The sequence below is a fragment of the Bidens hawaiensis genome, unplaced genomic scaffold (genome assembly GCF_021521415.1).
Source record: "Bidens hawaiensis isolate Kalapana, Puna unplaced genomic scaffold, B.hawaiensis_p1.1 tig00030501_1, whole genome shotgun sequence".
In the NCBI taxonomy this organism is placed as follows: domain Eukaryota; kingdom Viridiplantae; phylum Streptophyta; class Magnoliopsida; order Asterales; family Asteraceae; genus Bidens; species Bidens hawaiensis.
In genome coordinates, this window is record NW_027495080.1 from 47,943 (window position 1) to 73,270 (window position 25,328).

The following is a 25,328-nucleotide window of genomic DNA, read 5'->3' on the forward strand; positions in this document are numbered from 1 at the left end:
TTAAATTACAATCCACCACATCACTCTCAGATATCAAACGTAACCCAGAACTCAAAACCGATCCTTGAGGAAGTCTGAGTACCATTGTCATAGAGTCACCGGGTTCCACCAAAAGTGTTGTATCATCAAGTGGAGAAAACATGGCACACATGCAATTATTTAATGAGTCTGGTGTGGAAGGATGACTTGTATAAGCTTTGAAACAATGACTTGTGTTTTTCGTTTTATTATACATTTTAGAAACAATGCTAACGTCGTTGTCGAAGTAATGCAGGTAGATGTTTACACATAAGATGATACCACGGATGTTGGCCATGTGCACTGGTGCTACAAAAGATAAAACGCGTCCCCTGCTCTGATAATTACACCAGCGAGGAACCCTGTTCTCCCATGAGAGAATAATCATTAATCTATTACTGAAGGGAGAATCCTGTTGTTGGGAACACTAAAGCGTGTTACAAGCAGGCAGCGTATATAATACATGAAACAGGTGATTAGAAAATTAATTAATTTGCGAGGGAGGGATTGCATACCTTCTGCAGTTTAGCGCGTAATGAAGGACACCCCCGTGCATCTATATTTGTCAAGTTTGATGGAAGAAGTGGAAGTAGCCTTAATAGATGACAGTTGCTTATGCTGAGGTAAAGCAGCTGGGAAAGGTTGCTTAAGGTGTCAGGAAGGCTAGAGATGAATGGATTGAACGAAAGGTCTAACTCCTTTAATGAAACCAAATTCCCAATCTCGTCGGGTACTTGGGAGACACCGCATTTTTCCATTTTTAAAACACCCAAGTTCGTTAGTCCGGTGACCTTCATGAGAAAATGAGGGTCTTCACTTCCAAGTTTGGGGCAGTCTCTAAAGTCAAGTACTGTTAGAGATTTTAACTCGGTAATGTTACAAGGAAGATTCACCAGACTTCCACATCCATATACTTTAATGGATGTCACGGTTCTAGGAAGGTTTGGAATCGATTGTATGAGGCTACAATATCCAAACTCTATTGTGTTCAATTGATGGAGTTGGAGAAGGCTATCAGGATGGCTAGAGTAATTGGATTGAAATAAGGCAAAGTGTTTTAACCATGGTAGGCTTACAACTCCACCTGATAGGTTGCATCCATAAAGACTTAGTTCTGTTATGGGGCATTTCTGTAAAGAGTGTAACAAAGGTTCATGAACCTCATCAAAATCTAATTTAGGGCTGGGACCATATGTGTTACCGAGAACGAGTTTTTGCATGGATGTTAGCTTGCCCATAATTTCCCAAGGGATCCTCTTTAACGGTCTGATTGACCTTAAATCCAAGATAGCAAGTTTTTGAAGATCGCCAATAGAGCGGTGCAACTTTTTAAGTTTACGCAATCGTGAAAGTACAGTTCCTCAAGATTCTCAAGTCCAGACAAGTTGCCAGTCTTGGTTAATGAGTACGAGTTTCTTACATCGAGGACCCTTAGCTTCTTGAGACTCTGGAAACACATAAACAAACACATATAACACCGCATTATAATATTTATATATAACATATGTATATATACTTTGAAATGAAATTAAGATGTTGCTTCTATTTTTTATTTATCCACAGCTAAGATTTATATGTGTTTATGCATATATAAGAGGAGAACGAACTACCAGATGTCAATCACTCACAATGCTACCACAACAAAATTCAGGTGTCTAATTAGTAATTATGAACATTCAACACCAAACAGTTAATGCGTAATTCCACTTCTATTTTCCGTAAAACCCCATAACATATTGCTAAATACATAAACAGCATATAATAATAATTCACGCCCACATCGATATACATAAGATATTACATCTCAATTTTTTTCCTTTTTCTATATTTTCTTTTACCTGCAGACTATCTAAAATTTATAAGGTTCTATAATTAAGTAATTTCAGCTTATTTCTCAAAGTTATATCTTTAGTATTTGCTACAAATAAATAAACACATAAATAAAGAACCTAAACTCCTTTATTTTCCATATTCTGTACTTCATTTATGTAATAAATTACTCAAAATGATTATAAACTTTTGCCTAATAAATTGAGTTATTTTTAATCAAACTTGAGAAAACAAAAAACAAATTTCAATTTAAAAATTTGACTGAGACTACTAATAAATTTTGTTAAAGGGTTACATGAGTTGATAAAAAATATATCTAGGTCAATTTTATATATTTTCTCGACAAAAAAGTTTCATTTTAGATCTATGATCATCTAGTCTTTACTAATAAATTGTTGACAATCAATCTCATAATGAATTAGTTAATGAGTTGTAATAAACTAACCAAAAAATAAAATAGAGAGTTTTTGTTTCATTAGATTGATATCGATACCCTTATACACTAACAAAAAACCAAGCCCGAGCTCAGCTTGTTTAATATACGATAGCTCATTTATTAAACACGCATATTTTCAGGCTCGAGCTCGTTTAAGTTTGACTCGATTCGAGCTTAACGAGTTGATCTCAAGTAGCTCACAAGTAACTTGGCTTGTTTCCCTACTGTAAAACCAGGGAATGATTGCATTGTATCATTTGTAAAATAGGGTTACATTGGGTCTCTATATATAATGAGCAATATACAATTGACAATCATCTATATTATGTTATATTTATATACAAAATGGTCTGATATTTACTTATATCTGAATCTTTTTAAAGTTTTTGTAACAATTGGTTTGCTCAGCTCCAATTTTCACGTTAGTCCAATTTACTCCGAACTGTTCTATTGTTCTAATTTGTAACGGATAAGAAAATGTTGAGATAGGCGAATAGGTATAACCAAGGATATGGGAAATAAAAATGACAAGGTCATACCTTGATTCCTTCCCAAAGTGTTTCCAATCTGCTCTCTGTCATAGTTAGAACCACAACATTGCACATATCAAAATTGTCCAAGCTTTTAAAAGGGAAGTGAAACCAATGCATGCATTTCAACTTTTTGAAACATAAGTGAGTCGTTTCGTCATGGAAAGAAAGACTATGAGCATAGCCATCAATCCACACGTAAATCAACCTCAAATTGCTCATCTTTCCAAAAGCATTCAGAGTTACATCGTGCGTGTCCTTTAACAATGTCACTGAAATGCTTTCAACTGATTCTGTTCCCTGTAAAAAATATGAAGAAAGAGAGTTATAGCTACTAAGTGTTCAGCTAATGTACATATAATATCATAAACACAAGATATCATACCGAACATTCTGTCAATACGCGCATCACATCCCTTTGATCCCACAATCTAGTACGTTGTCCGGGCTCATCTTCATTTTCTTGTCGGACAATTTCTAGTCCCATTTCCCTAATCGCATGATGCATCCACAATTTGCTGTCTGATGTTATTTCAACAAGACTTTTATCAACTAGATATTTAATTTCATTGTTTGGGAAGAATCTTGAGTCTTCATCCTCAAATACTTTGACAACTAAATCCTTATCATCCGTTTCATCATCAACATCAAAGAAACAAGCAATGTCTAGAAACAATTTCTTAAGTCTTGGAGTAAGTGAATCATAGCTCAACTTGAGCTGCTTTTGAACATCACCATGCGGGATTCCCTTAAGTGTCTCCAATATATTTGGCCATTGTTCCCTTTCATACTGTTTAAAATGGCTACTCCACACCTTAAGAACCAAGGGAAGCCCTCCAGCACGACTCACAACTTCTTTTATAAACTTTGGGTTAACATGGCTGTCTCCTACAAACATAAGCCGAGTGAAAAGGTTGAGAGATTCCCTTCTGTTTAACAACATTGTATGGTACGGTACATACTGTATGTTACCAAGGGACCGTTTATCCCTCGTTGTCGCAATTATTCTACTTCCTTCATAGAACCATTTAGGATAAATGCCTAACAATTCCAACTGCTCAAAGTTATCAACATCATCTAGGACCAAAAGAACCTTTCATCGAGTTACCAACCTTCTTATCTTTGAAACGCCTTCATTATGATTACTCATGATTGAGAACCTATTTTCATGAGTTAGACAAGATATGAGCGCCTTTGGCAACTTAACCTTCCAATTTGGAGCCTGGCAGATGTGATGAATATCCGCAAGAAAACAACTAAGATCGAAACTTGGAGCAATTCTGTTAAACGCCTCTTTGACAATAGTCGTCTTACCTATTCCACTTATTCCAAAAATTGCAACAACCAAAACACGATCTTTTTGGTCTAACCTTAATGTTGAGATGAGTTCTTCTGCCCGAGACGCTATCCCAATAGGGTGGTCTGTAACATGCAATTCTTGTGGTCTTTGCATCTTCTCAAGTTCTTCAACAACTTTCAATACAAATTCCGCCTCGTCCCTGCCAAATTTCAGAGAGAAATTCATGAATTTCCTTGTATATATGTATCATCTCTAAAAACAGCATGCCCTGACTTATTAATTACTTTCAGTCAATGTTGTTACTGATGAATATAAACTTGCATAACATATCAACCTTTACATGACATACACTTGCATTATGCTTTTGAAAATTTGAGAAAACATTTCTGTGTTGAACGAGTGCTTCTTTTCCTAAGTCGTTTCTGTTACTTGTAAGATAAATTCTTTCGGCCACCTATAATCGATTCAAGTTATATCATTTTTTTCGCACGTATTAATTAGATATGAGGTTTTTTTATTCAAACGTTTTCCTTTGAAATGCTTGTACTAGTTTCACATTTACTCGTGCATTAGATTTTTTATACTGATCAATTGCACTTAATACTTGTAAGTTGCAGGACTCGGGTTTTTATAAATATAAACCTTGTCTTTACCTTTTTTACCTTGTAAAATTATAGGCCGTGAATTTTACCAGCATACTTCAATAATAAAATATAAATGTGCAGACAACATAAGTTCAAATTTAGTGGCATTTCAGTATAAAAGCACTATTTAGTTAAAACTGTTTCAAACATTGAAACATGAAAAAATTGGAAAAATAAATAAACAATGCTGGTCGTTATCATTTTATTTACTACACAGGAACTAAAACTTATTTGTAACAACAACCAAAGGCAAGGATACTGAAGAAAATTACCCATTTTGCAAGGTAAGACCAGACAACTGACTGACATCTTTGAGGGCTTGTCTCCATTCTTGAACTCTATGTGGATGTAAGTTAGTGTTGGTGTGGTGAGCTTGGAAAGGTTCCATGAAAGGACCTTGCTGACTTCTAACATCAGACAGCTCCACCTTATAAAATACCGGAACAACTTTCCTTTCATCAGACTTGTTGAAGCTGTCCATAATATCGACCAGCTCATCGAGGCACCTTCTACAAGAAGCGTAACCAGGAGAGAATACAACAACATACATCTCAGATTCCTCTATAGCTTTCAACAGTTCTAAACGCATATTTTGACCAACAGGGAGCATGGTGTGGTCGGATATGGTGAAACTGTTGCGAATAAGTGCTACCTGGAGGTGGCTCATGAAGGTTTTGCCGATATCTTCAAATGAGTAATTGATGAAGACGTCATTCTTTGGCCTTTTAGATGATGACTCGGGTTCATCATCGAGAGAACTTTGATCCCTTTTCCTCTTAGATGATAATGAGGATGGATTCATTTTTAAAGTAGTGCAAGCTGCTGCTTAAAAGTTTCAAAAGCCCTGTCCACTTTTCTGGTTTAGCATGCCCTGACTAACAGAGCGATATAAGGAAACCGATAATGAAAAATAAATGATAGACTAAAAACACTCAGCGGACCAAAGGACGCCCATCGAACTAGATCATAATAATCAAGGGGGTGAATTGATATAACCGTATTTGGGTAAAAACGATCAATTTTGGAATAAACTCTCCATTTCTATTAACCAACAAGAACATAACTCAAAACTTGATTACATTAATCCATACCATAGACTCGAATAGACTATAACAAGGATTCCTATTACTTATCCTCTATGTAATACCAATAATAAATAATTAACTTAAAACAGTTGAGATGATTATACCAGAACTTAATGATTATCTGTAACCCTTCAAGGCTTTAAATAAACTTTTCTTGCACTCCAAGATTTCTTCCTTGCAACACAGACCAAATGACGGTTCGGTAACTAACTCCAACAAATACTATAACATAGTACTACGAAAATAGCATCAATCAGATCAGAAACAGGCAAGTATGAAAATAATACCATCATTTAAACGAATTAACATAAACGATAAAGGTTAGTTGTTCTGTTACCGGAGTGACATACGATCGGAAGGTGCTATTACGAGGTGGAGTTAGATTGGAATCGTATGTGGTGATTAAAAGGGTTTGGGCATCAAAATGTTAAATTCGAAGTTGAATGGTGGAAATGGAAAGTCAGCATGGGGAACGTTCAGGCAAGTTTCCTCACGTTATATTATAGAGTTATTATATGATTATATCCTAATACAAATAAATATAAAGTTTCTATTTTACTATCCAAACAAATTTATGTGTTATTACCGTTAGTCCTTAAAATTTTCACCAAACATAAAATAATGAAGGCCATCAGAATATATATGTTGGTCGACATAGTAGCTATGAAGGCTGCCGGAATATATCTGTTGGTTGACAGAGTAAATATAAAGATCCGACGGAATAGATCCATTGGTCGACCGTTTATTAAACTGTCGGACCAACTGTTAAATAAACGGTCGGCGCCAAAACTAAGTGGTCGGGCCCGACCGATTAAGTGTATACGTGTCAAGATGTTATTTGTTCAAAAACCGAAGGGTGCCAGAAAGACATGCTGGATGTCAGCTCTATTATGGTGGATTCTACTGTTTAGAAAAGAGCTATTTTGGTTATTTTTTTTAGCTTAAGGGGCTAGTCAAGAAAATGGTTTGATCAAATGGGTCATTTTGGTTATTTTCCCTTTAATTACACGATTGGTAACTTGTTTTTCAATCTTAAAAGCCTTTTTCTGGATGATTTTTTTTAAAATCAAGATTGGTAAATGGGTATCCCGTAACCAACCAATTGTTATAATTTTCACATAACACGTTCACTAAATCATATCAATGCAATTAATTTGATGTAAATGTTATGCTTATGACGAATTTTTGAGAACCGAGAAGACCATGTGTGTAGAAAATAGCGTCTTTGTTTTATAAAGATGAACTTGACGAAGGGGCTCATAATACCTCATTTTTCAGACGTCAAGGTATGGGCTGTCAAAAAATGAAGTACATGTGGCATCCTGCATTTTGGTGTTGACTACGGGAATACAAATTACAATTTTACCTCTAAATATAAAAGTCAAAATTTGTAATTTAGTCTTACCGGTTACTAACCGATCCTAACCGCCGGTTAGTAACCGATTTGTATTATTGATTTTAAAACCGGTTACTAATCGGTTAACCGATTTTTTTATTATTATTTGATTAAAAAACCGGTTTTTAACTGCTTATTGCCCGATCAGTTAACCGATTTTTTTTAATTAATTTATCAAACTCGGTTAGTATTCGACCCGATTAACCGATTATTTTCCGCCAAAAGAATCCGGTTAGAAAATTAACCGGTTAATCCATCTGTGCACCTCTGAAAACAAATACATTAGAAACTCTCTTTAACAGGCCCACCCTTTTGGGCCCTCCAGATTCAGCCAATCCAAAATCGCACAATTCAGGTACTTGATCTGTGTTGTTATACATCAATCAATCACTATTGTTGCGGAGCTTGTTCGTCTGCAATAACATGTAATTTATGCATCCGTAGTTGTACAGTCGTCTGGTTTACCTAGTTTTGATAGACTTGAGGCATGAATTTGATTAATTACTTATTTATTTGTCTGTTTGAGGTGAAACTTAACTATAAGCTGTAATATGCAAGGGCTAAAATGAAATCATAGTTAATTTGGAATGTAAGATTTTTGAGTTATTATTTGTTGCCTAAAGTTTAATTTTTTTGCTTAAACCCTAACTTAAACCAAAAGAAATAGTACTGTAGTGTTGTATGTAGACGATTGTTATATTGATAATTGATTTTCATGTGTTCATTTCATAGTGCTAAAAAATTTAGTGATCATTTGCAGCATATTGAATTGAATGTTGATTTAAGTATTTGTCATTTAAATTTTTACTTGAATTTTACCTAAATTATATGCTGCAATCTGTATATTGATGTGGTCATGTGGTGAGGACGTTGATCGGGTATATATATTTTAAACTTTGGTTACATGCTTGAAGTAAACCCGTAATATGGTGATGCAGAAAGCTCTTATATCATTGATAGTTGAGTCACCATGACTCTTTAGGCTAGCATGTATGTGCATCACTTTTGAGTCGATTAGTAGCAGTCGAGTATATTTTCTTTTGTCACATCTTAATATAATTTTTCGTCTTATTGCGTAAGTATTGAAGTATCAAGTATGGTTGTTGGTAGAAGATTATATTCCACCCGTCCCAAAATAAAAGGCTTCTTTTTACTGTGAACTTGATTTTGTAAAAATGTGATTGTTTGTTGAATATCCCTCAATGAGAAAATAGGGACTTTTGTTGATCTAATCCACTATTTTGTAACTGCTTTAAGAGGTAAATTGGTAAATTCAGATTAAAATTTGGGTAAAACTAAACATTTCATTGGTAGTTACATAGAAGAAGCAGCTGAAAATTTTGCTTGATTATAGTAGATTGTAACCTGTAATGAATAATTTTCTGTGTTGCTTGGTGTTTAATCAGGAATTAGGCTGTTGCCAGATGTAGTCTCAAATATTAAGACATGCCAACAATTTCACAATTTATAGCAGCCAATGAGAGAGTTTATTGGGGAGGATTCTTTATTATATTTGGCTGTACTTTCTTTGGTGGTTTCCTCTATACTGCGGTTATATCAAAGCTGCTTCCTCCTTCTGATAATGCAATTATCTTTGCAATACAAAATGACAGGTATCAATGTTCAATGTGGTAGAACAAAGGCCTTAAGTTACTAATATCTTTAAAAATGTGTATCTGATTCTGCTATATATTTGCTGCAACAGGTATTATTGCTTCTTGGTGCCTTTGACACTCCCTGTGCTTGTGGTTGCTGTATACTTTTATTGGCTTAGTATGAAAATGTTTAAGCATGCATGATCTCATTCCCAGGTTTGGGTCTCTGATCTCTTATGATAATGGTCATTATATATTTGTTTGACTTTTGAGGAAAACTTTCTATCTTGATAACCTAGTTCTTTTTATGTTGAAATTGTATTTCCAGCATCATACTAGTATTTGAAAAGCGTCATCTTGGATAAGTGTTAGATACCTGATTTCTGATAATCAACGAATGATTTTATTGAAAAAGTACCATTGTTGGCCTGATTCAAGAGGGGCAATCTCCGATAGAAGAATAATTTGATAATCAAAATAAAACAAGACAATCCTAAATATATGACCCTAGGCCCATTGATTCTAAATAAGTGTTGGAAACTTCCCCCATCGACTCCCCAAATCAAGCCTTTGACTATGACCCTTGACTTTGACTCTCCATTGAATACTTATCAATAAGCCAGTCTGTACAATTCTGTTTAAGTTCTCTTGCATCTCTTTTTGATCCGTCAACTGTATGTTTTTATGGTGTAGACATTAAATTGGTATAAGCCTGAGAAAATCTCATATATTTGATCTTCCATAAGTAAAACCGCAATAAGTTAATGCAAAAAACTTGTTATAGCAGCACTTGTATCACTAGGCTACGTGCAAGTGCATATTTACTTGAGTCTAGGTGTTCTTCTTTGTCCCACATCACAGTACAAAACTTTCATATGGTTGCATAAGTATGGCTGTTGATTAATGATCACCGAACAAAATGCTACTTTTTGACTATGCACACAGTTTACTGGTAATGTGATTACTGGAAATGTCTAATGTACTGTCAAAAGTGTGACTAGTTTTATGGTTTTAATTTTAATTCTGTGGAAAACTGGCTGGATATATTTTATTTCATACATTTTGCATGAAGTGTTCGGAAGACAATTTAAAAAAAAAATATTCAATTTTAAGTTATGTATTTTAGTAAATGCTTGATTTTAGTATTATGGAGCATATATTGTATCTTTTTAAATGTTGCATGGTGGCTTGTCAGGAAGTAGGCTATTGGGTTGAAGACATGCCAAGGATTTCATAGTTCATAACTGCCAATTACACGGTGCTTTGGGGAGGGTTCATATCTTGTTTTGCTCTATCTTTGTGGGCGGTTTCTGTTGTACTGTGGTTAGATCATAGGCTACATAGAACAATGCTCTTATTTTTGCATTACAGATTGACAGGTTTATTTTTAGTTTTACATGAAAGAAACCAAAGTTAATATCATTAAATCATTTTTTATATTGGTTGGTTTTAAAAGAATGATGTGCTTGACATTGAAAAAACCTGATGGTTGACTATACACAGGTTTATTTTTAACATTTTAAAAAAGGGCGAGTGACGCCCCTTGTTGCCTGTTGCCTTCTTTGCTGATGTACACACTACTTCATAATAAAATAAATTTTCATTTGAATAACTATTTATAATACCAATTCACAAAAAAGTTTGAACAATTATCATTTATAATCAATCAACTAATAAGAAAACCAATAATAATTCTAACTAAACTTTTTGAATTTCCCAAATTATGTTCATGATATATTTGATGCTTTAATCATAGTTTATCATTATAACTTAAATCAAAGTCACATACATGATCATACAGTTAGAGAAATAAAAAATATAAGCTTAAAAATTCAATCATACTCAGTAATACAAGGAAGACCATAGAAAGGCCTGCATATGAATTCAAAACTTCTTAGGCGATCTTTTGCCCTTCTTATCATTTCGGCCTCGTTTTCTGAACTCCCTTCTCTCTGAAGAATACTGTTTCTTAATCAATAAATTGCGCATCGATGTTTTCACAGCTTCAGCAGCTGCAGAAAATACATCCTTGTCAATAGACAAGCTTCCCTGCAGATGTTGCAACAGTTGCTCTCCACACGGGACTTGTTTATCCTCCAATATGTTGTAATGATTGTCACCAGCTCCTGAATTGTGTTTTGTTAAATCTGTGATTAAACGCACCCGAGCCAGTGACGAAGCATTAAAACCGGGTAAGTTGGAAACACCCATCACCATCCATAGGAAATCAGATGTTAATGAAGTCCCTAAACTTGTAGGTATAAAATCTTCTCCAGTAATAGACACCACCTGCAAATTCAAGGCCAAAAGTTTTAATTACATGTCATACATAATTCCTATACGTCACTCTTCGATATTCAAAGTTGCAGTTACTTACTCTTATAACAGAAAGAGTTTTAGCAGAAAGATAAGAACTCAACAACAATATTCCTGGCACGCTGCATTTTAATATTACAACATTAGAGTGTTCAAGCTCATCATTGAACAAAGAAATAACTGAAGTTGACAAGACTTTACCTTTGAACAGCTACACAAATTGATGAGCCATCAGATGATGTACAAAGATCTGTAACTGCATAATGATTGCTTTCTGATCCGTTAGCTTCTTGATTTCCTACCTATAACCAACCAATATCATTTTACATCAGGTATGAGTATAAACTGTTATATTACTTCAAACTGCTAATTTGAAAGAAAAACAAGAAACCTGTGATCCAACATCGCATGTATGAAGAAGCAATCCAGATGCATAATCCCACAAACGAACCTAAAGCACAAGAGTGTCAAAGTTATTAGGCAGAGAATAAAATACTATTATCCAAGCTATTAAAAAATTAAAGTTGTAATATTTCTTACCGTTGCATCACCGCTTCCAGAGACCAGATACCCTTGTGGACAATCCTGATTGTAAACAAAAGCTAAACATGACACAAATCTGCCATAGATGCAACACAACAGGTGTAAAGTAGATAACATTATAACAATGAACTCAATTTAGTCAATAGAAGAAGGTATGAACACTTTTAAAAGATGTTTGATTTAATGTGCACTCTCATTGAAGTATTGAACTGAAACTATAAAGCTTTTTAGCTATGTTTGATGTGATCTCAATCTATAAAGGGTACTCATTTGTATTTACTAAAAACATAAAATATGTGATCTCAAGAAACTCACTCTGTATGGCCAAGGCAATAGCTTTGTATCTCATGAGCTCCATTTAAAGGTTTCTTCGGGAACACAGAGACCTGTGGTGATGGAAAGACGAAAACTGTGTTTAAAAATGTGTGATGGCTGGCTATATAAAAATGAGAATAAAGGTATGAGAAGTGTGTTACACGAATTTTGAAATCACGGTCAGCAGTAATAATGAACTGCCCATCTGGTGAAAACTCCTGCAGAATGATATTCCTGTTAGTGTTTCTAAATAGTAAATGAGTTAGAGCATTCTCATCCAACCCCTCATTTTATGTGAGGGGTGTTTTTATAATTTAGAGAGTGATTTAGGGTGTTGTGAGTGAAGAGGTTTTATATTTTAGAAATAGTGATTTTTCCGTATATTTGAAAAGTTACTGTTCACTCCCTATAATTTTTAATATATTTTGAAAGTGGTTGTGAGTGAAGGAAAGAGAAAAGGTAATGATAAAAAGTATAAAAAGTATTATTTAATTGAAATAGAGAGAGAAAATGTAATGAGTTTTAGTGTAATTTTTAGTTTAGGGATAAAGGGTGGGATGAGAATGCTCTTATGCACAATCAAGATTAACCGCTTACCAGACTAGTAATGATGCTACAATAGTGAGAAAGAAGCGGTGATCCCTTCTTCTGGACTAACACTTGATTTTCAACAAACTCGTCCAATTCAACAACCCAAACAGTTCCAAATTTATCAGCATAACAAACAAATTGGCCATTGTCACTTATGGCAACGGCACTCACTTTCTTCTCGGTTGCCCTTTTAAGATTAAAGTTGATCAATACCAATGAAAACAAGTTACAAGATAAAAGCATGACCCGCAGTCGAGCATAAAACGGTCAACATAGGGGTGATTGGACAATATCAAAATAAACAGTGCATGCACTTTTGATCCATAATAAAGTTGCATACATCACTTACACAGAATACAAGCACCGCCATGGATCTGTAGCCCAAATCTTAACTACTTTATCGTCTCCAGCAGACACAAGTATTTTACCCTTTGCGCCATATCGGATTGCTCTGATAGACTCCTTATGATTGAAAGCCTCATTCGAATTCGCCCCTAAAGTTACTGGACCGCTTTCTCTGTAGAGCAGCAAAATTATGAGATTTTCAAATCCAGAAAATGTTTGGTTATATAAACAGTATTAACTGCAAAAGCATCCTTTTCACTCGACTATTGATGCCGAACTTGTAAAACTAAATGAGTTCAGATTTTAGCACAGGGGTCATTCGGTTTGGGTCGGTTTTTGGGCTAAAAACCGTATCAAAAATCAAAACTTTGGTTTTTGAATTTTGAAACAGTTCGGTTTCAGTTTTTTCGGTTTTGGTTTTTTCGATCTTTAGCTTGAAAATTTTGGCCCGGAAATAAAATTTGGCATAAAAATTAATAACTAATTAATTACTATACATTCTAGCTACTATACTTGAATTACATATTTATTAATTCTTATAAATTCCTTAAAATAAAAAATAAAAATCTAAAAATTATGTTAAGTTCAGGTTTTTCTGTTTGCACCTATGCAAAACCAAAACCAAACCGTAAGTCGAATTTTACAAAATCATAAACCGAATCCGTCAGCTTCTGCTTATAATCTACCATATCACTTCAAGAGCACATAATCTTCTTCAATGAGATGCCAAAAACTTAAAAAGTAACATAAATTGATTAAAAGTTTACCGCAGATCGAATACACGAAGCTCACATCCAACGGCCACGGCGACTGAGTGGTGAGCAGGGTGGGCGGAGATTAGAGCCGGAGCAACTTCAGTTTCCAAAGCTTCTTTATTATTATTATTATTATTATTATTATTAGTAGTAGTAGTAGTATCTTCCGTAGTGTTAAGAGGTTCGTCGTCCTCCATTTTCCGTACGCCCACGACTGCTAGTGCTACCTAGGGTTTAGTGGCGGTTTTTCTGTGTTCAACTTCGTCTTCAAACACTGTGTGTTTCGTCGCTTAAACTTAAGCCCAGTTATCAAATTTCAAAGCCCATAAGTTTTTATTTTTATTTTTATTTTATATATGTAACTAACTATTATTATTATTATTATTATGTCTTTCGACCGACCCGAGATTTTTAATTTTAAACGTTTGTAGCTACTAGTTTTACCGGTTGCGACGTCAAGCTATCATTATTTATGAGATCTAACTCGCCTAACCAAAAATCTGGATGTCGAGTTAAGAGAAATATGAGCATAGTAAAAAACTTTGACCCTAGTTGATAAAATAAATTAGGACAAACAAATGTTGGTTAGTGACCCTAATGCAAACTAATGAAACAATCATATACTTCGATCACTAAGACCAACCTTAAGAGTGAGTAAAAATCATTTCATCACATCCAGTGTCTTTTTCTTTACTCTCTCTCTCTCTCTTTATTAATTTCTTTACACTCACAATTCATAAACACTTTCTCCATGTTCTCTCTCCATCCTTACATGCAAAACCCATTCTATTTCTTGTCTCTAGCTCTCTTTCAAATCATCAGCCACTCACCAAATGCGTGCTAAGTACATTGCACCGGAGATGGTTTAAGAGCGCCCGTTATATGGGACAAGTTTCTGACAATGATTTTTTGTGTTAAAATGTTGCTTTGATTAGTTTTGCATGTGTTCTTACTTAGCAATAGCTAATAGTTGTTAAACATATACTTTCAGGTTAAATACATCAAGCATGAGGTAGATCAAGATCAAGTCTTGAGGCGGATTGTCGAACACAGGTCCTTGAGAAGTGCTGGTTGTTATTACAAAGTGTCAAATTAAATGAGTTATATAGGGAATTAAGATATAATCTTTTTAATTGTCAATAGACCTTGTAATCTTCACACCTTTTAAATCATATGACATTTTCACGTGTTCAATTTGAAAAAATAGTCAAATTTTCGCAATAAAACTCATTATCCGATATACAAATTCTAGGTGTCACACTAGACCATTATGTGCCATTAATAATTAGTCGATGGTTCATAAATCATATTAGGGGTGTTCGCGGTCTGGTTTTTACGGTTTTTAGGTTAAACCGTAACCAAACCGTTAGTAACGGTTTTTAATCTTCAAAAACCAAAACCGAACCGTTGGAAATTAAAACCGAACCAAACTAAACCGTTACTAACGGTTTGGTTCCGATTTGGTTTCACGGTTTAAGCTTATTAGTCTTTCGTTTTATGAAAATCAATTGTCAACTGACTGCCATAACATTACATTTATCTTTTTATTTTTATTTGAATCAAACAACTAAGAAATAATGGTAGTGTAATGACTAATAATAAATATTGAAGTAATTGTAATGCAATGTATAAGGAATAAAAACTTAATTAAGGATTAAATCTATATAATACACAGTTAAACATGAAAAGTTAAAATAGATATTGTCAAATTTTATCCTAAGTACATTCCAAATAAACTACTAGCCTTAGATTTATTTTAGTTAAACCCGTTTTAAACAGCAAGCAAACTGAATATAAAACATATATAAAAAACTAAAACATGTATTGTCAAATCTAACGGTCCGGTCTGGTTTTATACGGCCGGTTTCCGGTCTAAACCATAAACCAAACCGTTTGTTACGGTTTAAAAATTCTAAAACCGACCGACCGAAATTTAAACAAAAAAACCGACCGCGAAACCAAACCGATGTCCGGTTTGGTCGGTTTCACGGTTCGAAACCGAACCATGAACACCCCTAAACCATATAGACACTCTTATTTTCTAGTTTCAACCTTGATTACAGGTTGAAGACAATCATTTCTTTAGTTTATCGTGTTCATTTCAATGATTGATCATCGTGAAATGATTATCAACATCACTCTCTACCCAACAAAATGTCCAAGGAACGTTTTATGCGCCATTAACATCATCAATGATTTACAAAAAGGTCACATACATAAGTACCATTTATTCAGAGTTTCGATGCATGATACATCAATGTATTCTCATGTATTACTCTAGAAATGCACGATATATACTATATAGTTTAAAACTTTGCCACAGTAGATGCACACAATGCAATGAAAAGAGCCAATATCGGTATATATGAGCGTGCCCTTGTTCCATTTGATGCGTTAGTGCCGGTGCTCGACTTTTTTCCTCCTGCACTTTTCCTTTAATCATTTTTCAAATATTTTTTGTAAGAAATATTCACTTTAAATATATTTGGGGCGAACGTCATAAATATCAACATGCTTTGTGTTTTTAATTTCTCAAAAAGGTTTTTTAACATAAGTTTTGCACATTAAAGTCCCACTAGATGTTAAATTTGAACAAAACCATAAAGTTTAATTTTAAAAACAACTTATAACAAATAAATAACCATGATAAAGAAAATATAAGTCACATAAGAAAGAAAAAAAGGACATATAAGAAAAAGAATAAAAAATATTGGTTCCAAGTTTTTTTTGTCATCGTTTTATTATTAAAATTTAACATGTAGAGTGACTTTATTGTGTAAAAAAATATTGAGTGATTAGCGAGGAAGAAGAATTCGATGGAGAATTACTCATTGAAGAATCCACCGTTGAATATGCGGTCTGTTAGCTACACCTACAAACAATAAGATTATTGGATCCTACTGGAATGTCCGAGTTTTCATTTACACTACAAAACAAAGGACTTTGCCAACGAAAAATATCCGTCATTGAAAGCAGGACTTGCTGGTCTAGGCTTACTGGAAAACCGGGTGTAAGTGTTTTACCAAGGGATATCAACGATGGATATCCGTTGATAAAAGTCAGTATTCTAGCAGTGTCAAAGATCGCACCAAAATAACGAATACATAAAGACGATGTCATAATATAATAACATATTATCTTGATACTTGAACATGTAAAGTTTCATCCATACCGTTTAGTCATTGGGCAAATTATAAAAAACTTATAGTTTAAATAAAAACGTAATTTAATTTTGTAATATTAAATAATCAGTTTAGATAAATATTAAAAGTAACAAATGAAACATTATCATTGCATTGGCCAGCCGGTGGAGTTTGTATGTTACAAACACGAGGGAAAGATAAAGCTAATGTTCGATTCATCGGCAACCCAAGATTGGCCCAGTGTTGTTTAGTAGCGAGCAGAAACATTGTGATTGAGCTTGCACAACTTTAGATAGCTGTAAGCAACAAGAAGAGGACGGAAACGATGAGTTCCTTGATGTGTAGTTTAGGCATGGGGCTAAGTCAGTGAGTGAAGTGGTGCAGCCGGATTGAGCCATGGCCGCACCCCATCGCATGATCAATAGGGTCAAGACTAGACCCATGTTGGTCCCTTTTGGTGCCATTGGTTAAGTTAGTTGTATAGTTGCTAAATGTGTTCTGTTTTTAAATGCATTTTAAGTGAAATCAAGAATTGCATATATATATATATATATATATATATATATATACTAGATTTTATCCCCCGTATTACGGGGGTTGTTTTACATTGTTCGTTTTTAATATTTATATATGTATATTTGGATTTTAATGTTATTTATTGTAAGAAAATTAATAATTAATATATTTGAGGTTTGATGATGAAATGGTTTCACAAATAAATGATATGTTATAATCCGGTTTAAAAGCTATCTGGGTTTGGTGATACCCATTACCCGTTTATTTTATTTATTATAAAATTGTTTCTTAATTATAAGTAATATCTTTTTTTAATAAAATAGGATATTAATTTTTAGTATATCCCTATTTTATAGGATTTTCATATCAAATATTTGATGAGATTAATTTTTAATATAATGAGATGTTACAACCCGTTTAAGAGCTATATGGGTTTGGTGAAACCTTTACCCTTGAATTAGAGTTAAATGCGTGAGAAGCCTTCATTTACAAATTATAAAGCAATCTGATGGCTTAAGAGAATGGTTGTTTTACATTTTTCGTTTTTTAATATTTATTTTCTGGATTTTAATTTTCTTGATTGTAAGAAAGTAATAATATACTTAGGGTTTGATAACGAAAGAGTTTCATAAATAAATGATATGTTATAACCCGTTTAAACAACTATCTGGATTTGGTGACCCATGACCTGTTTATGTTTTTTACTATAAAATTGTTTATTAATTATATATAATATCTTTTTCTTTTTAAATTGGATATTAAATTTTAGTATGTCCCTATTTTATAGGATTTTCATATCAAATAATTAGTAAGATTAATTTTTAATTTAATGAGATGTTATAACCCGTTTAAGAGCTATCTGGTTTTGGTAAGACCCATACCCATGAATTTGGGTTAAATCAATGAGAGGTCTCCATTTAAAAATCAAACAATCTGATGGCTTCCATAAAAAAGGGGAGCCACCACATCGCGACACATAGGATTTTATATAATAATATATATAAACGAAAACCCTAAAATCCTACGTGTCGCGATGTGGTCGCTCCCCCTTTTTATGGAAGCCACCAGATTGCTTGATTTTTAAATGGAGACCTCTCATTGATTTAACCTAAATTCATGGGTATGGATCTTACCAAAACAAGATAACTCTTAAACGAGTTATAACATCTCATTAAATCAAAAATTAATTTTACCAATTATTTGATATGAAGATCCTATAAAATAGAGATATACTAAAATTTAATATCCAATTTAAAAAGAAAAAGATATTATTTATAATTAATAAACAATTTTATAGTAAAAAACATAAATGGGTCACCAAATCCAGATAGTTTTTTAAACGGGTTATAACATATCATTTATTTATGAAACTCTTTCAACATCAAACCCTAAGTATATTATTAACTTTCTTGCAATCAAGAAAATTAAAATCCAGAAAATAAATATTAAAAAACGAAAAATGTAAAACAACCATTCTCTCAAGCCATCAGATTGCTTTATTTGTAAATGAAGGTTTCTCACGCATTTGACCCGAATTCATGGGTAAAGGTCTCACCAAACTAAGATAGCTCCTACGGGTTATAACATCTCATTATATTAAAATTTAATTTCATAAAATATTTGATATGAAAATCCTATAAAATAGGGGTATACTAAAAATTAATATCCTATTTTATTAAAATAAAATATTATTTATAATTAAGAAACAATTTTATAATAAAGAAAATAAACGGGTAATGTGTATTACCAAACCCAGATAGCTTTTAGACCGGATTATAACATATAAGAAGCCAACCAAGTTAGGTATACCTAAGCTTCTGTCTCGATAGGTGTTAGATTTGAAAATTCAGAATTGAGTGACGAATTAACAGTAATACATAATTTATATGGAATATAAGGTTTGAGATATATTACTAGAGTTTTTTTACTCATAACTTGCTACCTACTCATCTTATGTTATAATTGTATTCTATGCTACTTAATTCTTAATTACTTTTCGGGTAATTCCTTTGATCGTAACTCAGTTAAGTTTTCTTGTTAAATCGAGGGTAGTTTTGTAAATTTATACATCTATTTATTTAATAATCAAAATAAAGATATTTTTAAAATAAAAACTCTCTCTCTCTCTCTCTCTCTTAAAATAATCAAAATAAAGATGTTTTTAAAATAAAAAAACTCTTTCATCTCGGCCATGATAGATATTTATATACGATATTGAACTATATGAAAACATATAACATAGTTACAAGATGTAATTTCAATACTAGGATAAAAGAGAAAACATATAAGTATTACAGAAAAAACAAATCGAAATCTTAATCACACATAGAAACAAATGAAACAAATCGTGCAGTGAAATACAAAATAAACCAATAACAAGCTCTTTAACAATCACAACATTCTTAAAATTTCATTCCAAAGAAAAAAACTAGAAGCAGAAGGTAAGTTGGTGCTCCAAATTTGCTTCCATCTGATGCGTTGTTGTTTGTCGATGGTGTTGTCTTTGATCCCGACCCTGATCCTGATCATGCGAATTCAAATTATTAAAGCGGTATGGCTGGTTGGGACACAAGAGTTGCTCATTTGATCAAAATGAATTCGGATTGAAACATAAAAATCTTTAGTGGGTTATGACTTATGAAAGTGGACAGGTTGGACTGATATGGGTTGAACATTGAAAATTAATTTAGTAAATTGTTCATTATGAATAATTAAAACTAGAAAGTTAATAAAACTTTATTTTTCAATAATCCAAGTTTATGAATATAAATTTTAAATGTTATGTGCATTAAATAATATTTGGGACTACAACGTACGACTGTACGAGAATAACATAACCCTATAAAAACTATCCGTCTAGCATATTACCTGAAGGAGTAGTTGGTGTTAACGGCGTGGCAGGAGCTTGAACTTCAGGGGTTCCTTCTGAAGTCTCTCCCGACGGGGCAACTTCAGAACTTGTAGGGGCACTAGCAGGTCCACTAGCGGGTCCATTAGCAACTCCTACCAAATAAAAATTATGAAATTAATAAAATATTAAGCCGTTAATATAATAATAATAATAATAATAATAATAATAAACAATTCCTTATTCGTATATTAAAGTACCCACATATGTCATAAAAACACGAAAAAGTTTTAACTTATCTAGAGTATTGTTGAAAAGAATATTTAAAGTAATAACTTGTTACCCTTAAATTTTTTTTTAAACATATTTCAAAAATGAAGGAAAAAACTCATACCATTGCACAAAGTAACCGGAGGAGTTTGCACATTACAAGCACCAGGCAGTGTCACGGCAAGAGTTTGATTAATCGTAACACCGATATTGGGGATGTTGCCATTAAGCAAAGAGCAAAGGCAACGCGGCTGTATCTGCACCACAGTCGCGAGCTGCGAGCAGCATGCCGATGATGGAGTAGACGAGTTCCCGCTAACAAAGTTCAAACACGGAGACAAACTCATGAGTGAGTTGATGCAAGTGCTTGATTGAGCCCGGGCTCCACCCCAAACCATGACCATTAGGACCAGGACCGAACCCACGACTTCTTGCCCTTTTAGAGCCATTGGCTAGCTAAGATTGAATTTTTGGTAAATGATTAAATGTGTATGTATGTGATTATTAAGGTGCTGTTTGTTTTTCAGAGGTAAAATGTCAGAAGACTGCGAAACCACATCTGTCAACATCTGTAGCAGAAGAGGTGGACCAAAACTCTGCAGTCTGTAACAAGAAGATTGTTTGTTTTTTAACATCTGCAGACTGCTAAAATAAGCTGATAATAATAATTTCTCTTTTGTTAGCAAACTAGCAATGGCATGAGTGAAACATACATATTAATTGATCAACAACATTATTAAACAACTTCAATCTGAATCAAAAGAATAACAAATCAATACATAAACTATAAATCAATTAATAAGCATTCAATCTCCATCAGGTACTGTGTTCAGGTAAGTCAACGAATAAGAAGATGACGTTGACTTCTTCCAATTCAGCACTGGAAGAAACAATTATTATTATTATTATTATTATTATTATTATTATTATATGTTTCTATTTGGTCCTTACTGTATGAATACAGTCGGAATGCACCAGAGGAGGTAGAAAGGCGGCGGCAGGGTTGCAGCGGTGGGGCGGCGGCGCTGAAGCAGTGGAGCGACGGGGTTGCAACGGTGGGGGAGTAGGGCGGCAGTGGAGCGACGGGGTTCGGTGGGGGAGTTGGGCAGCAGTGGAGAGAGGAGGGGATTAGGGTTTGGGAGTTCTGATGGAATAAGAAGAATGATGGAAAGAAATTGGGTTAGAAGAGGTGAGAAGTAGCAATACCAACACTTCTGGGAGAAGAGGGCGCGCAGACGTTTTTTAATGAAACGTCTTCGAAAAAACAAACACACTGCAGAGCCCAACGTCTGCGCGCCCTCTTCTCAATGCAGATAAAAGAGGTGGAGAAGTGCTTCTGAGAAAAAACAAACAACACCTAAGTGTGCTTGATGGCTTATGGTGTTGTGTGATTAATGGGATGTATTTATAGGGAGAGACTTGGGGATGTCAATCTTTGGTTTGAATATAACATATAGTTTGGCCGTTTGGGTAGCCAACATTTTATTAAAAGTAATATTAAAAGATGTTGGTTTTTGGTTAATTATTGAAAATTCAAACCCATTATTTAATATTGACGGTTAAAACATGTAAAGATTGATGTTTAAAGTTTAAACCGAATGTGCATGCCTGAAGAGTGTTTGGGGAGTTGCTAACTAAATTTTTATAAAAAATTACCAATAGTTTCGTTTCAATAAATTAAACAATATTAATAATAATTTTAACAATTTTACGAAAATGCTTTTATCTTCACTTTTGTTTCCTTTAAAATTTCAACAAGTTTTTTTCAAAGCGACAAAAAATGAAAAAACATGCCCCCATGCAAGATCGAACTACAGACCTCCAGTTTACAAGACTGGCGCTCTACCACTGAGCTATAGGGGCATCTTTATAATTTTATAAGATAATAATATGAAATATTTTAGTTATGCTAGCTGTGTTGCTTTTGCTATTTGTTTCAGTTCTGCTATGTGTTTTATTCTATGTAATGGTAGTTGCATAACTAATCCATATACAAGTCGCTGGTAATTCTTGGTAACAGATTATAAGATATGTTGCATTCCGTCTTGCTAGATCCCTGATGATCAAGATTGATAAGTTGTGAATTGGAAGAGAATTAACGTTAATGCTAATTAGCTATTGTTCCTTGTATATTGTCCTGCCAAAAGACGGAGGGATGCTACATTGCTACCTACCGCTATTTTGGCCAGCATGCCGTCACACTTCACCTCTTTTCTTTTCATGTCGGCCTCGCATTAATCCAACATACGTATATGTGTGTTTTGGCTATGCATTTTACACAAAAAACATTTTTTTTTCTAGATTCATTGTGTAAATAATTAATATACTAGGTGTGTGCACATGTGTATGTGTTGTAAAATCCTTTGTATTTGTAATTTCTTTTAGATATGCATGTCCATAATTTGGGCATATTATATTTTTTTATGATTGGATTCATTATTTAAATCGACTAGATGAACACCACATGTATGCATATGTACGTGTATCACAGTGACATGCATATACCGTATATGCAAGTGAATCAAAAAGAGAGATGAGAGAAACATAGGAGTGTTGAGAGAAATAAAAGAGATTAGAAATTTACTCTTTTTACTTAATAGATTTAACTATTTAGAGAATCACATATGAAATAGTATTTCATATGTAAACGTGCTTAAGTTATTCTCGTAATTAAAAAAAAGTTTATAATTCTGGCATAAACTGTACTTGTTTGTATTAGTGTCCAAATAGAGCGTGAAAGAGAGACGTTTTACGTATCAAAGTTGAATTAAATTTACAAGACACGCAATTAAAATAAATTTGTATTTCATTCCCTCTATGTGCATATACTTATGAGGTTTAAAATGTATTTCATTTAAAAAATCAAGCCGAATAATAAAAGATGGTGACTTGTTGAGTAATGAAATTAAAAGATAAATAAATTTAGATAGGGTAAGGTGAACCAACTTAGGTGGGGCAGTTGTGATTGATACTATTGGTGTTTATGCTGCTGGCTGTGTAGTTGGGCTCCAATATCATTTAGTTGAATTATAAAGTATTTTTTAAATGATTCTTTATTCATACAATCATACCTAAAAAACCTCAAGTTATTAATCATTCTTGTACAATTTTTATAACCATCATTTTAGAATTAAAAATGTGAATACTGGGTCGACTTTCACAACAACACGAGTCACAACTCGCAACCATGAATCAATGGCAACACCGGTGGTCATAAAATGGTCACAAATTTTGTGATTGGAAATTCAAGCCACAAGATAAGATTATTCAAAGGGATTGTGTGACTACATCTTTCGTTGCAAACCGAAGGTCGCAATTGCCATGTGAAGAAACACTAAGTGACCCGGTACAGATTATAGATAATCTGGGGGTTAAGTAATGTTTCCCACGGATGAGATCTAGCTGAGAAGGCTGTTCTTCAGGAGACCTGCAAAACAAACACCGTAAGCTCGTCACTGAGAAGGGGGGGGGGGTTCCTCCTTGTGACCACCCTCCGGCGTGAGAATCAGACTAGGTTGCTCTGAATATAAGTGTATATTAAGAGATTGCTAGATAACTGGATAGCAGATGATCTTACCATTCCAAGATGTTGGAGTATTTATAGCCGAATGTAGGTTTCCTAGAAGGTACAGCCGGCTGAATAGTATTCCTGTTCTACCAACAGTGGACTATGCACAGGCCATACTGGTTGGTGGATAGATTACGACCAACAGTAACTATGTCGGCTGCACTATTCCTCCAACTGTAGATTATGCACGTCCTACCTACTGTGGATTATACGCAGGCCATGCTGGTTGGTGAATAGGTTACGGCCAACAGTAACACTATTTCACCAACTGTAGGCTGCGCACGCCCTGCAGTTAGGGTTGGTGAGTAGGCAGCGGCTAATAGTGACAAACAGTACTAGAGGGTGCTCCTCCTCGTACTGTTGTCGGTGAGCTGTCACCCTGTGATTGGCTCATGGGCTGTTCTGATCAGATTGTCTGTCCTATCCATACCTTGGTAGGTATAGTACAGATCTTTCAGAATCATACGGACTGGCTCACTTTGGCGGGATTGTTCCCGCCTTGCTCATTCCTTCATGTGACTACTGAAGTATCTATTGTCTTGTGCGTGTAGCCCTGCTGTCTGCGGGTAGCCTTCCCTGATGGCTTGTATCCGCAACTGCGGGAACAGGCGGGGTACTTCACCATTGGGAGGCTTTCCCTGCGTGTACAGCTTGCGTACTGCGCGTAAGGTTCTATGAGCATGGTGGGTCCTGCGGAAGCAGATGGCCTTTGCGCAGACTTCCCTGTTCAAGGTGAGTCTTGCGGGACCAACTGGGCTCTGCTGGGACCTGCCTCTTCAAGTCCCCCCAGTCCAATGTTCTTCTCATGAATGTTTAATAAAGTGAGGTGAACTTTTGGACTTTGAGCAAGGGGTTTTGAAAAGGGTTTTTAGTTTTGAGGTTCTCCGTGGGGATTCTTCCCGCGGGTTTCCTAATGTCACTTTGCAAAAATTCCCGATTTTTTTGCTTGGTCTTTGGGTATGATGCGGGTAGGTATGTAACCTTCTCGCAAGGCAGGAGCGTTGAGTCTTACTTGTATATAGTCTCCACGAGGTTCTGGTGGTTTTCAACATAGTGATCAATTATGCTAAGACCACCAATTCCATTATGGAGTTTCAAACAATATAATTCTCGACGTTCCCGTTATGCGGGGATGTTATTCCTCTATCCGCAAGCATTGCCTAGAAGATCCTTCTTGGTTTCAATTCTCTGCGGGTGCTAGGTATGTGAAGGGTTTTGCCTTAACACTGTACCCGCACCTGTCTTATAGTTACTTGATTGCCAAGGTATTCTTGGCTTCAATTC

At 34.4% G+C, this 25,328-nt stretch overlaps 5 protein-coding genes, 1 long non-coding RNA gene and 1 other non-coding gene across 7 annotated transcripts in view; 2 read left to right on the forward strand and 5 right to left on the reverse strand.

The window, feature by feature from the left end:
- Positions 1-25,328, forward strand: part of LOC143580483 (uncharacterized) — a 70,009-nt gene that overhangs the window by 8,555 nt on the left and 36,126 nt on the right. The gene's annotated exons all lie outside the window — the stretch shown is intronic.
- On the reverse strand, positions 1,295-3,883 carry LOC143580470 (TMV resistance protein N-like). The gene is made up of 3 exons (XM_077063479.1): positions 3,200-3,883; positions 2,824-3,114; positions 1,295-1,465 (listed from the first exon to the last, which is right to left on the reverse strand). The coding sequence occupies exons 1-3, from the start codon at positions 3,755-3,757 to the stop codon at positions 1,295-1,297; spliced, it is 1,020 nt and encodes a 339-aa protein (XP_076919594.1). The 5' UTR covers positions 3,758-3,883.
- Positions 3,882-5,273, reverse strand: LOC143580475 (disease resistance protein RUN1-like). The gene is made up of 2 exons (XM_077063484.1): positions 5,031-5,273; positions 3,882-4,313 (listed from the first exon to the last, which is right to left on the reverse strand). The coding sequence occupies exons 1-2, from the start codon at positions 5,237-5,239 to the stop codon at positions 3,911-3,913; spliced, it is 612 nt and encodes a 203-aa protein (XP_076919599.1). The 5' UTR covers positions 5,240-5,273; the 3' UTR covers positions 3,882-3,910.
- LOC143580476 (uncharacterized) lies at positions 8,649-10,099 on the forward strand. The gene is made up of 3 exons (XR_013143664.1): positions 8,649-8,852; positions 8,945-9,050; positions 10,030-10,099. It is a non-coding gene; the product is annotated as an uncharacterized LOC143580476 (long non-coding RNA).
- Positions 10,579-13,930, reverse strand: LOC143580477 (uncharacterized). The gene is made up of 10 exons (XM_077063485.1): positions 13,712-13,930; positions 12,949-13,116; positions 12,606-12,786; positions 12,170-12,226; positions 12,009-12,079; positions 11,691-11,769; positions 11,542-11,601; positions 11,352-11,452; positions 11,212-11,272; positions 10,579-11,123 (listed from the first exon to the last, which is right to left on the reverse strand). The coding sequence occupies exons 1-10, from the start codon at positions 13,894-13,896 to the stop codon at positions 10,719-10,721; spliced, it is 1,368 nt and encodes a 455-aa protein (XP_076919600.1). The 5' UTR covers positions 13,897-13,930; the 3' UTR covers positions 10,579-10,718.
- On the reverse strand, positions 19,688-20,979 carry LOC143580478 (non-specific lipid transfer protein GPI-anchored 19-like). The gene is made up of 3 exons (XM_077063486.1): positions 20,601-20,979; positions 20,227-20,361; positions 19,688-19,879 (listed from the first exon to the last, which is right to left on the reverse strand). Exons 1-3 carry the CDS (start codon positions 20,923-20,925, stop codon positions 19,761-19,763), a joined length of 579 nt encoding a protein of 192 aa, XP_076919601.1. The 5' UTR covers positions 20,926-20,979; the 3' UTR covers positions 19,688-19,760.
- Positions 22,268-22,339, reverse strand: TRNAT-UGU (transfer RNA threonine (anticodon UGU)). The gene has a single exon. It is a non-coding gene; the product is annotated as a tRNA-Thr (tRNA).

Excerpts from the sequence above, each read along its gene's own strand:
- LOC143580470 (XM_077063479.1), bottom strand. The coding sequence starts at position 3,757 with ATGTTGTTAAACAGAAGGGAATCTCTCAACCTTTTCACTCGGCTTATG. Across the intron at positions 3,115-3,199 it reads GCGTATTGACAGAATGTTCG|GGAACAGAATCAGTTGAAAG; the intron begins GTATGATATCTT and ends TATTTTTTACAG. Across the intron at positions 1,466-2,823 it reads CACTTTGGGAAGGAATCAAG|AGTCTCAAGAAGCTAAGGGT; the intron begins GTATGACCTTGT and ends ATGTGTTTCCAG.
- LOC143580475 (XM_077063484.1), bottom strand. The coding sequence starts at position 5,239 with ATGGACAGCTTCAACAAGTCTGATGAAAGGAAAGTTGTTCCGGTATTT. Across the intron at positions 4,314-5,030 it reads GGTCTTACCTTGCAAAATGG|GGACGAGGCGGAATTTGTAT; the intron begins GTAATTTTCTTC and ends GAAATTTGGCAG.
- LOC143580477 (XM_077063485.1), bottom strand. The coding sequence starts at position 13,896 with ATGGAGGACGACGAACCTCTTAACACTACGGAAGATACTACTACTACT. Across the intron at positions 12,787-12,948 it reads TGGCGGTGCTTGTATTCTGT|GGCAACCGAGAAGAAAGTGA; the intron begins GTAAGTGATGTA and ends TAATCTTAAAAG. Across the intron at positions 11,453-11,541 it reads CATGCGATGTTGGATCACAG|GTAGGAAATCAAGAAGCTAA; the intron begins GTTTCTTGTTTT and ends GGTTGGTTATAG.
- LOC143580478 (XM_077063486.1), bottom strand. The coding sequence starts at position 20,925 with ATGGCTCTAAAAGGGCAAGAAGTCGTGGGTTCGGTCCTGGTCCTAATG. Across the intron at positions 20,362-20,600 it reads TCCGGTTACTTTGTGCAATG|GAGTTGCTAATGGACCCGCT; the intron begins GTATGAGTTTTT and ends TTTATTTGGTAG. Across the intron at positions 19,880-20,226 it reads AACACCAACTACTCCTTCAG|GATCAGGGTCGGGATCAAAG; the intron begins GTAATATGCTAG and ends TCGCATGATCAG.